Raw genomic sequence first — 18556 nt, 5'->3', positions numbered from 1 at the left:
GGTTTACCTACATTACCATATCTTAGCTTTGGTAGGTCATAGCATGATGAAACAAAATCTGAGGTGTTAAGCACATTATATACTACAATTCTGATTATAAACCATCTTTCTAAAATCACTCAATCTTACCAACTTTGAAGGTTGAACTTCTACCTCACAATTGAAAAAATTTTCATTTTCATAATTTTTTTCAGAATGAAAGCAGTATGTGTTGGGCTTCAAAATATTTTTGGAAGTGCTTATGTAATAGTAGTGTAAACACAAATTATTTGGAGTGTGAGAATTTGCTACTTTTTTTTTACAAGTTTGTAAAAATGAGTTTTTTTTTCCGTCATATTTTTGCTTACTTTACGGCTTAATATCTCTGGTGGGCAGTTATCTAAAAAATCTGAAATCTGCACATAATTAAGTACTCTATGGTACACAACTCCTGTTAAAATTTTTACTTTTAGATTCAACTGGCTCATAAGTTACAGCCCTGCCAAACTTGTGTAAAATTGCATTTTGTTTTTGTAACTATGACGATATTAATAAACAGAAATAATTTTTTTAAATGCAAATATCAAAAAATTGGCATTTACTATGTGATTGAAAAGAGTTCCTGAACTAAGAACAGTTAAAAGTATGCCTGAGATGTTTGCCAAGTGTTTGAAGTGCACAGGTCTCAACACGCACGGACTTGCTCTGGTATGGTCTGCTTGTTAGTCTGCCAGCAGCTCTGGCATAGAAAAGGTGGTTTGTGTTTCCATGCATGGTTTTTGTTTTTCAGCATGAAGAAAGACTGTTCAGTAGGACATTTAACAAATGAACAATGCCACAAATGTGTTTATGGTTCAGTGCAACAGGAATTAAAGAAAATCAGTGAGTTTAGTTTAGAACAGCAACAGCAACAGCTAAGATTTTCCAGTTTCTAGTGATGTTAAGTCTGTATGTATCATGAGATTAAGTATCTTGTTAAAAATCATCATATATTTGGCCGGTATTGCAGTGATCCTTTACAAATGCATAAAAAGGCAATCACAAAAAGGACTAAGGGAAATACTTCCTGAACATATGCATAAAGAAACAAACTACAATTTACTGCTTGTCCCTGGTAAGTCTTTGTGTCCTACATGCTACAAAATTTTTTTTCTACCATTAGCAAATGATGGAACAGGGGACAATTGTGAAGACTATTCCTGCGAGTGAAAATTTGGAAAAAGTGGACAATGTTTATACTCAGTTAGGGGTTTCACCAGCATCTAAAATAAGTAAATTGGGTGTACATAAAAGACCACAAGCAATAGCTGACAAGATTGGTAAAGTTTCAAATGTGTTGAAAAGAAATCTTGCGGAATCTTTTGATGAAGTGATGGAAAACAGAGTAGTAAGTGTAGAGCCTGTAGAAGAGTTTGAAAAATTTATCATGAAACTTAAGGAAAAATGTGCTGTTGCAGAAAAAGAAGTGCTTTTGAAAATAATTAGTTTACTTCCAAATGCATGGGGTCAACAAAGAATAGCTGTAGAGTTCAATGTATCAGAGCATTTGCCAAAACTGACAAGAGACCTAGTGAAAGATCAGGAAATTCTACCCGAGTTGGGAAAGAAAAAGGGTTTTGGCATTCAATCAGAGGTGGTTACTACAGTCCGTGAATTCTATGAAAGTGATGAATACAGTCGTCTTTGTCCCGGAAAAAAAGACTGTTTATCTGTGAAAATAAATAACATGAAATGTCAAAAGCAAAGAGGATGGTGCTGTGCAATTTGAATTAATTGTTTGTGGAATTTAAAGATAAATATCCAAACTGTAAAATTGGAAGATCAAAATTCATAGAACTCAGACCTAAGTGGTGTGTCACAGCTGGATCATCAGGAACACACAATGTTTGTGTTTGTACTTATCATCAGAATGTTAAGCTAATGGTGGATGGCGCAAAGCTTATGAAAGACTACAAAGGCCTTCTTGCCATACTCGTTTACGATATGAATAGTTACAACTGTATGATGAGCAAATGTATTCCAGGAAATGAAGCCCTAATATCTCTGTTTGATGAATTTGAAGAAAGTGATGCCATTCCAGACAACATAATTTTTCAGCAATGGACCACAACAGATAGAGCTGAAATGATAACTGATTCAGCCAAAAGAACAGTTCTTTCAGTCTCTTATTGAAAAACTTGATTCACTTACAACTCATCATTTTATATCAAAGATTCAAAGTCAATTCCTGAGAGAGAAGGAGAACCTTACGGAAACAGAGTGCATTGTTCTTGCAGACTTCGCAGAAAACTTTACATTCGTTATCCAACACGAGATTCCGAGCTACCACTGGGTAAATTGGCAAGCAACTGTTCATCCCTTTGTATATTATTACAAAGAAAACGATAAACTTCTAACCCAATGTGTTTGTGTAATCAGTGATCATTTGGACCATAACCCAACAACATTGCATACATTTCAATCTCATCTTATTAAACACTTAAAAGACACTGTTCCTTGGGTTCAAAATATAATTTACTTCTCAGATGGATCATCAAAACAGTATGAAAATAAAAATTTTTTTTTTGAATGTCACCATAAGAATGATTTCGGCCTTAGTGCAGAGTGGAATTTCTTCGCAACATCACATGGAAAAAATGCCTGTGATGGTGTCAGAGGAATAACAAAAAAGGAAGTTACAAAGGCGAGTCTTCAAAGAACAGTCAAGGATCACATTCTTTCCCCTGAAGATATGTTTATGTACTGTGCACAGACAATTGAAGGTATTATATATATGAAGAGTATGAGGATCTTCCAGTTTCAACCAAGTCTGTCCCCTTGAATCTTCGGAACAATGACATTGTCGCCTGTCTGTATGATAACAGTGGTGGGTAGGAGTCATTGAGGAAGTTATTTTGTGAACAATGACATTTACGTAAAATTTTACAACCCAGATGGACCTAGAACATTATTTAAGATATCATGTACAGACAGTGTGGGTGCCTCTTAAGAATAAGTTGAGAAAGCTCAGTCCATCAAAACTATCCACAGCAACTGGAAATTCACACAATATTCCAGCATCATTATGTGATGAAATTTCAATGCTGTTTAACAAACATAGAAAATAAGACATGGCGAACAAATTAAAATCGTAAATCATTTGTAATATCAAACAAACATATTGTCTATTTAGAAATGTGACATAAATGGCCTACTGTGCTTCGTATTTTGTATATAGTGTTTATTTGTTTTGACATCAAACTTTAATGTAATATGTAATCATACTTTTTATGACTTAGTACAGTAATTACAGCATTATATTAAATTTAATTCAGAAAATATATAAAGTTATCAGAATTGCTTTTATTTATGCAAATAAATAAATTTTTTATGAGTTCGCAACAGGCTGTAACTTATGAACCAGTTGAATCTCAGAGTCAAAATTTTAACAGGAGTTATGTACCATGGAGTACTTAATTGTGTGCAAATTTCAGATTTTTAGATAACTGCCCACCAGATACATTAAGCTGTAAAGTAAGCAAAAATATGAAGGAAAAAAAACCCTCATTTTTACAAGCTTGTAAAAAAAATTATCAATGTCTCACACTCGAAATAATTTGTGTTTACACTACTATTACATAAGTACTTCCAAAAATATTTTGAAGCCCAACAAATACTGCCTTCATTCTGAAAATAAATTCTGAAAATGTAAATTTTTGCAATTTTGAGGTACAAGTTCAACCTTCAAAGTTGGTAAGATTGAGTGATTTTAGAAAGATGGTTTATGATCAGAATTGTAGTATATAATGTGTTTAAAACCTCAGATTTTGTTTCATCATGCTATGACCTACCAAAGCTAAGATATGGCAATGTAGGTAAACCCTTGTAAATGTAAAAATTGTCGCGCACCATGGCAACAAAATGGCTGCCATAATCCAACCAGTGAGAATAAAAATTTAATTGTACCAGTTTTAAACTGTCAATAGATAATGTTAACAAGAAATGAAATATTTGTTTTTTAAATTGATGAAGCTACCAATAATTGTTTTTTGTACCACTTCATTTGGATTGACCCTAACATGAAATTAGAGCACGCTATCATGACATAAAAATTTATGGAATCGAAAAAACAATGTACAAACAATAAGGCATATTATATTATGAATTGAATTTGAATTAAAAGAAAAACACAAAATCATAGAAACAAAATTAAATTATAAATTACCCCCTTAAAAGTAATTTCACATTAAGTAACCTATGGCCAGTACCTTCTCGAAATAATACAACTTCGATGTTAACACAATGTTTAAGGCCATGCATGGGTACTTCTTTAGATTCTTTGCTCAAACAAACAAATGTTTTCCCTACAAAACAGTTATGTGGAAACACGTACCCATACAGCTCTGCCAGTTTTTCTGAGCTGATCTTTCTGCTACTCATCAACAAGCTGAATAAAAATGTGCCCCATTCATTATTTAAGAAAAAGCTACTCGCTGCTCACCAACAGTTAGTAGCATATGAGACAATACTACGAGATGAGTAATGAAAATTGGAAAATAAATTTGCACCTTCATATTAACACTTGAGGCAATTTGGGCTCTCTTATCCAAATGCAATATAAAACATTTTGGGTGGCACTTTATGAGGACATTATACATGGGTGTAGACAAGCTATAAAATAAGACTGCATAGGCTTTGCTCACTCTGGGATAAGAATTTAGGACTGGATGGCCATGATGGATAATTGTTTTGCCCACCTTGTCCTGGTAGAGGTGTGAGGGACCTTGTTGATCAGCTGTTTTATAAACAAACAACGAGATATAAGCTTTAACTTCAATACTTTCAAATTCTGCAACAGGGTGGCTAGCAAACCTGTGATAAAAAATTCCTTGACATTTACAGGCTAAAAAAAAAGTTTTCCCTGATCAATGTTATTAGTTAGTTGTAAATGACTATCAATATTTCAAATTCAAAATTGCAACTTGTGGTGATACAACACTTTACTATTGCCACAGGCACCATCAATTACTTTAACGCATTACTGTCGATAACACTGAAGTCAATGTGTGTGGTCGATAACACTGAAGTCAATGTGTGTGGTCGATAACACTAAAGTCAATGTGTGTGGTCAAAGTATTGATATACTTACAAAGCAAAAAAGAATGGGAGAAAAACTTTTTGTAACACTAGATATGGGTTGTAAATGATGAAGAAAGGATGTGCATGTGGAACCAGTACATATCAAAATATCTCGGCTATAGTTTTCATTTTCCAGTAACCTCATCAATGAAAAAATTCCCTGACTATCTAAAAATTCCTTGACTTTTCCCTGTTGCTGAAAATCCCTTTACTTTTCCAGGTTTTCCCTTTTTTTTTTCTTCTGATGCTAGCCACCCTGTGCCATACTAACACATACAGAAAACAAGTACATATGGAGATTGCAATTGTGGATACAAGGGTAAAAAACCGGCTCAAGCTTGTCATATCACTCTAAAAATAGCTTATTCCCATCATTCTTCGTGCAACAGCAGCATACATACCAATGGGTGTGTAGACTTCACGCATCAGTGACAAAGACAACCTATTACGTAAGACCAACCTCAGCTTTAAGCTCTTCAAAATTGCTAAATTTATTATTATTATTATTATTATTATTATTATTATTATTATTATTATTATTATTATTATTATTGAAAATGCAGTATATTTCTTACTGTGTGTATAAGGTAGCCTACATGTCTACAGCCTGCAATAGCCACCCCATCAAAGCTATCAGTCTGTGATTTCGTGCAGGCATGAATGGCTGTACTAAGTAAGGCAGGCACAGTTGTCAGAGTTTGCTAATAAACAAACTGCTACACTTTAATTCCACAGTGTTGATCATCCTCCTGCTTCTATCACATAGTGGCTACAAGAGATGTGAATGACTTTAGTGTAATAAATTCCTTTTAATCTTTAACTCCATACCGTGCAGTATTATTGCACAACATTGAGTGCCTTAAGTCATGAACATAACCATATAAAAATACACTAATTTTCAATATTTAGAGACTAAAGGAGGAAACTTACCAAAACTATGTGATTGTCAACTCCATACATATCCAGCCATTTTACTTTGTTCAAATAATTGGTCTCTGCCATAGCTGGTGTGAGTCCCCTAAAAAAAAAATCAGCAAAACTTCAACTTTTTAAATATTTCAACAGTAGGTTTTGCTATAACTTCACACCACACTCTTATAAAATGTAATTTTTTTTACAAAAAAAAATGTAAATTTATGTTTCAATTTTTTTTAATAAGAACAAAGTAAATTCAATTGGAAATTTTTGTGATAGCTCACCTAAAGGTAACTTGTACTCTAGATACACAGTAGGTAGCTACAGTATTGCAAATGAGAGACAATAAAAAAAATCCTATTTCTAATAACTATTTTCAATTTTTCAATACTAAAAAATGTAGTGTCATATTTACAACTTTCACATGGTATCATTTCACCAAACTAATGTGTGGTAAGACATGCATTAGGAAAAAAAGAATATGAAGCCACTAGGTAAGCCTAAAAGATATTCCAAGAATGTCTTTAATAGTGATATGGTTTCACACCTCGAAGAAGAAAAACATTTATGTGAAAATGTATTAGAACTGGGCCAAACAATTCTATAGAAAGCAGAGTTTAACATTGCAAAGCATTATCATAGATTACAACAAGAAGAGTGATTCTTCTAAAAACCTTGAATTCACAAATGTAATTTAATTTTTAACAAAATAATTATTCTAACACAATTCTACTGAAGAGTTAGAATATTTTTACAGCTAGGTTACCATTAAATTTGAATTTAAACTTACCTGCATTTTTTGTATTCTTCCAGAATAGAAATTTCCATTTCCTCTGTTTGATTTGGAACAAATCTAAACTCTGAGACCACAGCAGGAGTATGATAGACTTCTTCATAATCTCCTAGTTCCGCTAAAAAAAAAATTAAAAATAACACTATTTCTGCGAGACACATTTTCTACTGCAATAACACATTCACTCAAAGTAAGGGATACATTTTAAAGTCAGTTACAAAAAATTGGTTGTCTGTAAAGTCGGTTTACGGACGATAGTTTAACGTGACAACGTCACAAAACATTGATGAAATGATTATATACTTTTATGAATAAAATTGAATCATTTTTATTGAACTAACACTATTTTGTATGGATACAAAGAAGGAGTGAAATGAAATCTACATTTTAATTGATAAATTTACTTTTATTTGCACTCATTAATTCAAATATGTTTATTACTTTAACGAAGAGATTATTTTAACTATAACTTTTATACATGTTTGCTGTTTAACTTCTTCCAATCTGTGTTATTCTGTTAAGGATAGGACGATGATAGGAAAAGTAGGAAACGAATGGGAGTGTTTCAAGGATGATGTGAAGGAAAATGGCTTACCCAAAACCAAAATGCAGTCAAAAATAATATATTTGCGCCACGGACTCTGCAGCAATGCTAGGAGGAACGGGTTAGCAAAGAGCAATGAAAATGTTACATTGAAATGCATGAAAACAGAATTACGCCATGGACTCCGTCGCAATGCTAGGAGGTTCAGGTTAGCAAAGAGCAATATAAAATGAGCGTAACAGGACAATGTGCGTAACATGACACTTTTTTGTGCGTGCAGCCGGCGTTCATCGATTTATTAGACGTCACGTCAAAACTTACATTTTGCATAAGTCACATTTGTAAATAATAGTATCAGAAACTGCAAAATTTTTCTGCTGACCATTTACAAACAAAGAATGTATTTGAAATTAATGGAGACTATTTCATGGACGTAGCCTTAGCAAAATAATGATAATAATAATAAAGCCAGGAAGTAGTTTAAACTGGCCACGAAAGCATACGAACAAGATATAATCCTATGTGGTTTTTTTTGTGAAGGAATGTAAAGTAAAAATCTTAAAAATAAAAACCAAATCAACTGTACTTGTAGGTGGTCTTAAGTGATGAAGTAGTCAGAATACTGAGTTCCAGCTTTACAGTCATGGGTTCAAATACCACTTCAGACATGGGGGTGTTTAAGATTAGTAAGCGTAAGCTCATATTCTATTATCATCTTAAAAAAAACATAACTTACACTGCAAAGCCAGTGCAGATAGCTCCACAGCCGTCTGAAACGGACATTCAAGACGTCCTTCCAAGATGTCCAGCTTCAGTTGCAAAAAAAACTGGTAGCGTGTCAATTCTTCCCGCAAACTATTTGGTTCAGATGAGTAAAATTTCACTTTTAGTCTCAATGTATATGGTGGACCAACTAAAAAAAAAAAAAAAAAATCATTCATTAATATTATAAATATTATCTCCTCATTATATCAACTTTCCAAATGACAAGAAGAAAAAAACTTCAAAGAAGTAAGTAGCATGCTAACTCAAAGTTAAAGTGTAAGATAGAGGATTAAACTGTCCACGTTTGTGACAAAGATCAAATTTCCTGCTACTTTAGCAATAAATTCCCTTCTTTACACATTGACTAGACAGAAAAAAACATGTCACACTTTGAAGTTTCTTTTAGCTATACACAGAGAAGATTTTCCATGCTGATATCTTCCCTTTCCTGTCATTTGCGTGATTTCAATCTAGGCCAATGATTGAATGATAAAAAATTAATGAAAGTGTTTTATATTTTAAGATTTCTCTTGAATACTCTTGATATTGAACAATTTTCCATCAGTTTTGTTGGTGAAGGAACACTGTTCTTGTTAGTTCAAGCAATGGGTACCACTGTGTTAGAGATCACACCTGCAACATCCTTGTAAACAGAAGACTGAACAATATACGCAGCAGCATATGACTTTGCCAGTAACAAAGCAGCTTTGGGCCTCACAACGTGAAACATATCAATATTAACTTTGATCAATTATGAACCATTATATATAATCCATGACTGAATCAATGGGTATTTAGCTTTATGTATTACCCAGTTTGTTGGCTGGCACTTAAAATCCACAATATATAAAAATAAATAAATTAAAATCCATGTAAAAAATAACTTAAAAGGCTTAATAGAAATAAAATAGGTACTAAAATATATAAGAAAATAATATAAAACATTTACAAATGACATATATATATATATATATATATATATATATATATATATATATATATATATATATATATATATATATATATATATATATATATATATATATATATATATATATATATATATATATATATATATATATATATATATATATATATATATATATATATATATATATATATATATATATATATATATATATATATATATATATATATATATATATATATATATATATATATATATATATATATATATATATATATATATATATATATACATACATACATATATATTGACGCCGCCGTCAGTGCTGCCTCTGAGAGCACAGGCCGTTATGTGTCCTCAACACCTGATCAGTGTCGTGCCTCGAACGCGACCGTGCGTGCAACGTAGTGCAGTGCCCCGAATGGCGTGACGTCAGTCACGGCCCCCTACGTGTGCAAATTGCCCGGCCGGGTGTGGCACTGCGCAACTAAATAATTTGTTCATGCATTCGATAAAACAAACAAAAACTAATACTTGTAAAATAACTAATAATTAATGTTAATTCAATAATCATTTTGTAAACTAGTATCATTCACAAAACTGGCCGAAATCATCTTCCCGCGCTCCGCAGTTTCCCGCGGAATTTTCTCCCCTCCCTGGCCCCGGTGGCCAGGGAGGTTAGTCAGTCGTCATCGGTGACTCGTCAGGGCCGGCAGCCCCGCGCACGGGAAGCACTCACCTTTCGCGCCAATTCATCATTAACTACAATAGGTAATTATAGTCAAACCGTTTCAACAGCTTCCCGGTCGGCCCTAACCGGCCGTATGAGATTTCGTACGGTCTTTAAATATTGTGTGGCTCGCCACCGAGCCTTTCTTGTGATACGTAAGTTAAATAGGCGACCCGCCGTGGCGCCTGCGCCTCACGCTATCAAAACCCCCACGGGGAATTAGTTCATCGCCCACGTGGGGCGGCACTGCGCCAAACGCGAGAATAAGTTCACGGACGATTCATCAACTGGGACGTGCGACGGTCACGGACGTGATATCCCGCCGGATTCCGCCGTGCCCGTACCCAGCATAACGTGGCCCTCGCCACCACGCGGAGTAGCCGCCATTGTGTGACCACCTGAGTGGGACACCCGGACCTGGTCCGAACCCGGGACTAGCCCTAGTGACTTTAGTGTATTGTTTCTGTGTTAGTAACTTTGTGTAACCCGCCGTAAGCGTACTTCATATCACGCCCCGCCCAGACTCTCTCGGGCGCAGAACCAGGCTTGCCGCTCACCTGAGCATTCATCTCGCCTCTCGCCGGGTAACTACCCCTCTTAATGTACTAGCCGCCGGGCTACTGAGCGACCGTAACGAGTACCGCCAAGAGAGGGTGGTGTAGGTTGAGCATAGGTCGACGATGAAGCGGCCAGTCGCGTGAGAGTGTCAAGTGTAACGTGTGCGACGGAATAAACCAGTTAAAAGTACGTGTGTATTTTTACTAATACGGCGTCCTGGGAGGCCATAACAGCCCGGGGAGCCCTTTGCCGACGCGTCCCTGCCTGCAGCCACGAGGCCAGGAACCCCGCCCTTGAGATCAAAATTAATCAAAACATTTCTAATTCACGTAAATTCAAATCAGGCAGCGGGGACGGCATCAATATCTCTCTCTCTCTCTCTCTGTGTGTGTGTGTGTGTGTGTGTGTGTGCACGTGTGTGTGCGTGTGTGTGCGTGTAAATGTTTATATATAAAAAATTAAGGCACAACTTGAACCTTTATAATGAGCTCTTTTACTGTAGTTACCAAAAAAATATAGTACTCTCAAAATATGACAAAGTAGGTATAAAAATTTGGAAATGCGGGGTTCAGCACTGTTACAACTAGTATGACTATGTGGTGTATTGAACCAAGATATGATTCAAACAGTACTGATACTAAAAACTTTAAGCACTGACACTTTAAAACTAGGAATATTTTTACATACATTCATTCTCATTATTTACTACTGTATACAAAGACTTACTTTTCACTTGTTTCTTCACAGCCTTTGTGGGATCCAACCAATGCTGCGAATAAAATATGTTGATATTAAATAATTGCAGTTCAAACACATGTTATAGTAATAATACACATAGTGAACAATGTATATATGATTATTGAAATGTTTAACATTTTTGAAGTAGCAAAAAATGTGTTTAAATTTTGCCACAAAAAAGGATGCAACAGTAAATATTGGACAGTCATAACATAAGAGTTCTTTCATAAAAACAAACCATGGTGCTATGTTAATATGGTACAAGCTTATCTAAAACTCTGAAAATTACTGCATATTTACTAAGGTAACAAAATTTATGTAATAGTTAACTGTATAAATATCTGTTTTCCATTTCACTACATAATTATATAAGGTTTGTAAGGTTTTATAATTATGATTTTTAGTGCTAAAACAATGAGACAGTTACTTTTCCATTTTTCTGTTAAACTATGTTCATATGGTCATAGAAGAATTTAATAGTGGTCTCTCGAAAACTAAAGACATTTTTTGAATTTTGGTTTTTTGATTCAGAACCATAATTACTGGCCTATCAACTGTTCGGCTTGACGTTGAGTTACAGGATATTCTTTATAAGTACATACTATTATATCACACTTTTTTTTAGTCCATACTGTATACATACTGTTCATCTTAAACAAGCATAAATTTATAAGAGATGAGTGTATTCTTTTAAAATCTGTACAAACTAAATGTAAAAAATTCTGAAACTGTTTATCTTTTAAAAGTATGTACATGTTATTTCGTTGCAAATCTATATTTCAGTTTCTTAATGTCTCACTTTGATTTTAGTATGCTTTCGGACATGTAAACTGTATATAACTGTAGTATACATTACAATGATTTCTGTACAAATAACTTGTTCCAGAGCCTTATGGTGCCAACCATAGTCAAAGGCTAAACAGAATAAATAATAATGCAATGGCATGTATTGCAGAACCATCCCAGTGTTTACATAGAGTGATTTAGAGACACCATGGAAAAACAAAATAAGGATTGCCAGACCAGGATTCCTCCAGTGTCTCAACACCGTACCACCTCACTCCCAAGCAAAAACAACTATTTTTAATTGTATAATAACCAATACAGTACACCAACCTGAACATTGTTGGCATCCGTATACTGCAGGCCAAAATAGTCTTTTTCTATCAAGTCCAAGGAGTAAAAAACCTGCTCATACAGATCATTCCCAATGGCCTTTTTCTGAAACAAATGTTACATTTGATTAGCTTTGAAATATAACACCCTCCAATAAATATTAATTTAATTAAACTGACCTAGTCCTGGATCACTGCAACCTCCAAGCCAATCACATGTGCATCATCACCTTATTTACAAAAATAAGTGTTAATTGAGTAAAATATTTTCCCCAAGCGATGTGTATTCTTTTCAGCAGAATTACTTCCTATGTTGGGTTGCATTAAAAAAAAATGCAAGATGGCGAGGACTACTGAATATCATCAACTGGGAACTATTTTGACTTTTGTTAGGGAGTTTGCCAGGGGATGGCGTTTGTGTTAGTAGCGAGGTGTTTAGGGCAGGTGCGGCCTGAGGCCACAGGGCATGGGGTTCAGGACCAGTCATTGCTCGCGGTCTCATCTCTCGGAAACTCAGCGCAATCATAGGAGGGCTAGGGGAAGGGGCCAGATACTGCCATGGAAGGAACGGAGGGAACAGAGCCCCTAGAGCATGATCAGGAGGCGGAAATTTGGATATGGGCGCATGACGAAACATGCAGATTTCAGGCGCAGCTCAAGATGCAGGTGTGCCAAGGAAGGCTAACTCCAGCTAGCAATCTGATATGTTGGTCATGCCTGTGGCACAGCAGAGGTTCATAATTTTGATCTTGTGCATGCAGGGAGGTGGGAAAAACTGAACAGGGGGCCTTTACACTCGAGATATTATAGTTTTTGCAAAACAAAACACCTGTTTCTTGGATTTAAAAAAATTATATTTAAATGTTTTTAGGTTTTTTGGGGGATTGAGATAGGTTAATAATAGCATTTTTTTTCTGCTTTCAGGAATAACACACAAACCACTTGCAAAACTTTGTGATGATAAATTAAATAGTTTTCAAGAAAAATATTTTTAAAGTTGTGAGTGCACTTTAAAGGTGCCATTAAAGAGGCTTTGGATAGCACCAAGTTAAAAAAAAAAAATCAAAATTAATTAAGAAACTATACACAATAGGGCAAAAAACATTTACAGGTGTTATCAGGATAGTAAAATAATCAATTGTGAAAATTTTAAGGAAAATCTTAGGAGTTGGGTGTAAAATTGATTATTTATTGGGTGATTTTACATGAAATGTCTCATATAAGAATGTATACATTTTGTATTTGGATTTTGTGATGCAGTGGAAGGTAAATAAAATTTTTTAAAATCATAGGTCCCAACTTTGCATTCAAACCCGAGCATCAAACCCTGACAGTACGGAGGCGCAGAGCACCAACTTGTTTCATACAATAGCATATAACATCAATATTTTCATTATTAATAAAACACCTCTATTGACTCACCTATTCTAAAACATACACACACAAACCAATGCCGAAAACACAATATTCACAACTGTTGATTCCGAGGCCGCATTTATGCATGTTCAGTTTTTTTTTTCTCCTACATTTTATCTTCATTTACCTAAAATTAACACGTTGAGTATTTGAATTTTAAATTTCATTTACAAGGTATTTGGTTAGAAGTTTTATGCTGATTAGTTAAAACATTGGTCATTTTTTTAGGAAGCCACAGTTCTGAAAATTAAAAAATACAATTACAAAACGTTAGTAGTTTACCATTTTAAGGTCACAAAATTGTGATATTGTGAGATTGGTCAACCAGGTTAGGTTAGCTACATTAAAAATAGTGGATTGTAGATGTAATGTATCTAACCTAACCTAACCAACCACATACAATTTGACAGTAAACATTTAATTTCTGACGTTTGTTTTACGCTCATTGAAAAATAAAAACAAAGTGAAAGATAGTTTAGGTTAGGTGACTTACATTAAAAAAAACTTTTAAATTGATTGTAAAATATTTGTCAAATAATGAGTTTAATATTTTGAATGGATTGTAGAACTTTCTAGAATCTATAACAACATTGAAGTTGGCAGAACAGGTAGCTAAGCAAGTTAAATGAGTAAATATTTGTTCAAAAATGATTTATAAGCTGAAATTTATTTATTTAAATTATTTTATTACTATTAAAATCAATATTAGTTTTATTTTTAATAGCTTTTAATGCACATTTTTGCTGAACTTAATTGTGTGCAGTATCGTACATTTCATAATCCAATAGGAATTTCGAAAAAAAAAATTCTGGTAAAATTAGTGAACATCTGTAGTGCTCAAAAACACAACTTTTAGTTTTTTTTTTTTTAATGAAAACGCTAAACTTGCTGGGGTTTACCTAGATTTTTTTGAAGATAACTTAACCTAACCAACTGTTAACATGATTTAACAGTTTTTAAATGAAGCTGATCTAACCTAAACAGTTAAAACGATTTTACAGTATTTAAAATACAGCTAACATAACCTTACTGTTAAAAACTGTAAAATATTGGTTAACTACTTAAAATTTTGCAATGCAGTTTTACTGAATCTTCAAATATATCGAGAGGAACTCAAAATACCAATTCCAAGATTTTATTTTAAGTTTTTCGGAAGAGAACCCAATCTAGAAAAATACCATATACTTGAACAAGTAAAAATTAACATTTTCTGAAGAAAAAGTGTGAAACTTTTGTAAATGCACACAACAGAGGTCAATAAAGTATTTATTTATTGATACACCAGGTTGTGTTAGTGCCAAAAGATAATATCCTTTAACTGATAGCTTCTGGCTGAATGCAACCTTAAAAATAATCATTTACCTAAGGCTGCATTGATGCATGATAGCCCACATCCCTATCATGTCAAAACAGCAATCTTGTTAAATCGGAACAGGCATAGAACCAGCTGGGGTGTTAAGTAAAGCAAAAGCAATTAAGCAGTTAATATGGGCTTAGAAGGTTGAAACTCTACCAATGAAAAATACACCCAACCGCAATTTCAAAGAACTTTAACTATAAGGTTGTTTATTTTAGGTTAGAATAGTTAATGTGATCCCCCACCTCTCCACCATTCAAAAATACCTATTTCTTTGCATAAACATACAAAGCAAGAATTTCTTACTTAGTTTTAATAAAATGACTTAAAATAAACCTAAATATACTCACTGACAGATCTATTGAAAGGTCAGTTCCGTCAAGAAGGATTACTTTGCACTGTACAGCATGTTTATTTGGGGCAAATCTATCAGTTCCTGATTTGACCTGTAAGGACTTTAACGTATTTCGACCCCTTCGCCGACTTAAAAACCGCAACATTTTGATCAAAAATTAATCCGAGGCCTATGTAGGATCAAAACCCGCTTTACGTCATCAAAACACACACACAACACATATTAGACGTGTTCCAAAACAACATTTCTGTTGGGCGTGGAGTTCGAATTTCAAACAAGTATAGTATCTATGACTGAATATTTCTATCAAAAATTTATTTGATATTAGGTATTAGTAAATTAATATTTCTACTTTCTCAGAACTGGTACAAAAAAAATGACGCATACTAAAGAGCGACACATACAGTTTAATTATGCGACCCGAATAGCGACAGTAGGAAAATATTCCGTTCACAAATAAATGACACAAATCCTCGTGCCACTTACATCCTATTTACGAGGTGTACTATCCGTGAGTAAATGTTTTGATGAGGGGAAAAGGGCTTTTGAGTACAAGCTGGCATAATTGAATAATGACTGTCCCCCGGCACATAATCGGTGGATCAGGAGGCTTCTTAGCACGAAAAAGGTACCACCTAAGAGGCTGAAAGGACTTGTCGCAACAGATTAAACCCCGGCTATGAGCCTGAGCGATGCCACTCCCAGAAAAATATCTCACACACAAGATAGGCACACAATTTATTAGGAAAAAATTGCCCTTAATCTCAACTTCACTGCTGCCCATCACAATCATAAACACTGCCATAAAATACATTAGTTAACAACAACTAAACACAGACACGAAAACATGCTAAGGTGCAAGATAGGGATAAGGGCCTAGATTACATATAATAAAACAAACCTAACCCCAGATGTAGGCCTCTTGGAAGCTGCTCACCACTTTGAAGCCAAGATTGAGGGCCAGCAAGGCCAGTCATTCTTAGGTGAGCCAACCTTCGCATCATCAAGAAGTCCTAAATTGCCGAGGGGGTGCCACATCTCATCACATAATGGCCAGCAGCCTCTTCCATAGCATCAGGTGGCTTGCACAGCAGTACCCTGCCGTTTTCGCAGCTGGTGTAACTAAGGATAATAAGTATCATTAATGTATGTCTAGCTGCCACTGTCGTTTCAGCACCAAGAGGCTTGCTCTGCTGAATGCCCGAAGTTTTTGACCCATCAAGCCGACTCAGGGCGGTGTTGGGTATGACATCGCCATGATGACACCGCTTTGCAGCCAAAATTGGTGGTTCATCATGTGGTCAGTCATCATTAGGTGTCCCAACCCTCGCATGACACGACAGGTCCAAGTGGCCGAGGTGGTGCCCCACCACATCACTCCCAGTTACTCATGTTCGGTGGCAGCCATATCATTATCACATTAATAATATGCTTTGGAATACATAATGACATGTTCCCTCCTTGTAGTGCTTTCTCTTGTGTATACTATTTGCCGTCACCCGACCTCTGTGAAAGTCTCGGGGGGTACCTGACGGGCGCTACGGGCGTCGCGATGCTGTTGTTGTCTGGAGGGGCGCCAGGCTACCGGGCTGCTAGGCTGTTGATGTTGGGTCGTGGGTACTCTGCCCCCACGTGCCCCGCCAGGTACACGGCTTGAATCTAACCTGAATGGTTCTCCCTTGGCTGTGAAGGCCGCTCGGCCGTGTGGAGGACGGGAGACCACAGAAAATTATTGTACACAAGTTGGTGAGAATTACCTTTAATTTAGTCCCGCTACAAAAACTCTCAACAGCACTTGGCGATGTCTAGCGGTTACACAATTAACAAAAAAATACAACACTACGCGACACTAATAGTTACTGCGGCAGTCTCTCGGGACATGGGTCGATGCTCGCTGGAGACGACCAGTACCGAAAGTTAACGGGTGCAGGGGGGCTCGATGAGCGGGCTCCTAAGTTCGGAGAAACACTTCCGTGAGTGCAGCCGGCAGGCATATGCACGGCGTACTTAATTAAAAATACTCTCGCTGGAGTCGGCCAGTACTGTAAGTTCCGTGATACGATACGCAGCGCGGTATCACACTGAAGACTGTCGGGATAGGCCCGGTTCCGCAAAATACGCGCCGAGTCGACGTGGGCAGCGGTGAATTAATAAAAGGATTTAAATTTGAAGATGTAGTGCAGAATAAAAATAATCAATGAAACAAACTTGAATGCTGCCCACGGACACACGTCTGTTCCCGGCGCAGAGTGGTTGGAGACTGCCGAACATGGCCGCCTCGCAAGGAAGAGAAACTTTCTCTTCTTTGTGAGTCGGCACCAAAAACTTATAATAATTTAATTGGTTATATGATGAGTAAAAAATATGCTCCAGGTGCTTGATTAAAACTTTGCACCTGGTAAATATTTGCCTAAGGCTTAACAATTGTTTTAATTAATTTATTAATTTAAAAAGCGGTACCAAGTTGGAGAGTGTAAATTTAACTACAAATTGTCTCAATGTGCACTGTTTGGGTTTGAATTCCCTTAGTTTGGCTAGACCACTATCATAGGCCGCCAATTAATCAAGGCCAGTAGCCGCTGTGGCTAGTAACGAGGGTTGTTTTCTGTTCCGTGCGAGCCGCGCACACACAGAGTCTCTACGACGCTCTTGCTCACTGCATGTGATTACTTAAGTTCGTCCTAATGCCTCGTTTGGGAATTGTTTTCCGTAGTAGAGCCCCCGGGGTTTCGTGTCCTGTTGTTTAATTCAGTTAATTGAGGTCACGCCCGGGGCGCTCGCTTGACTCAATCCGGCTGGGCAAGGGGCGCGCTCCGAAAACGGGATACGGTACTGGCGGTGCGGAGCACAGGCTTAACGGCCATGGTCGGTACGACGTCATATTGTGGTGGGGTTCTTTAAGGTTTCACAAAGATATGAGAAATGAACAAAAACAAGGTGTGATTACGTCTGAATAAATTACTCCATACTTAGGAAACTTATAACAGATATAAAAAAAATATTAACATACAATATCGATTACATACTTAAACAGCTCTCAGGTATATTTAAAAAGAAGAATAAATATGGGCCGGCCCTAAATTAAATTTAAAAAAGGTTTCATTAAAAAAAATACATAAACCAATAAAAAGTACAAATATGTTTAAACCATCCCAGTATATATTCTTAAAGTCCAGAAATGATGTTTATATGATGAACTTCGTCTGACGACGTAATTTAAGAAAGTTCAGAAAAAGGTTAATAGA

General features: G+C 35.7%; 1 protein-coding gene across 2 annotated transcripts in view; it reads right to left on the bottom strand.

Annotated features, from left to right (window-relative positions):
- Positions 1–15551, bottom strand: part of LOC134529549 (band 4.1-like protein 5) — a 111037-nt gene extending 95486 nt beyond the window's left edge. Inside the window, exons 1-6 of one of the 2 annotated variants that reach the window (XM_063363759.1) lie at positions 15307–15551; positions 12185–12289; positions 11057–11099; positions 8086–8262; positions 6803–6923; positions 6028–6115 (exon numbers count right to left, since the gene is read on the bottom strand). In XM_063363759.1, the coding sequence (XP_063219829.1) occupies positions 6028–6115; positions 6803–6923; positions 8086–8262; positions 11057–11099; positions 12185–12289; positions 15307–15456 (684 nt within the window). In that variant the 5' untranslated portion in view covers positions 15457–15551. The remainder of the gene's footprint in view (positions 1–6027; positions 6116–6802; positions 6924–8085; positions 8263–11056; positions 11100–12184; positions 12290–15306) is intronic. The other variant, XM_063363760.1, reaches the window with a different exon arrangement.
- Positions 15552–18556: the final 3005 nt, after the last annotated feature.

The sequence above is a fragment of the Bacillus rossius genome, chromosome 2 (genome assembly GCF_032445375.1).
Source record: "Bacillus rossius redtenbacheri isolate Brsri chromosome 2, Brsri_v3, whole genome shotgun sequence".
NCBI lineage: Eukaryota > Metazoa > Arthropoda > Insecta > Phasmatodea > Bacillidae > Bacillus > Bacillus rossius.
The sequence above is the reverse complement of the archived record's forward strand: the minus strand, read 5'-3'. Positions and strand labels throughout refer to the sequence as shown.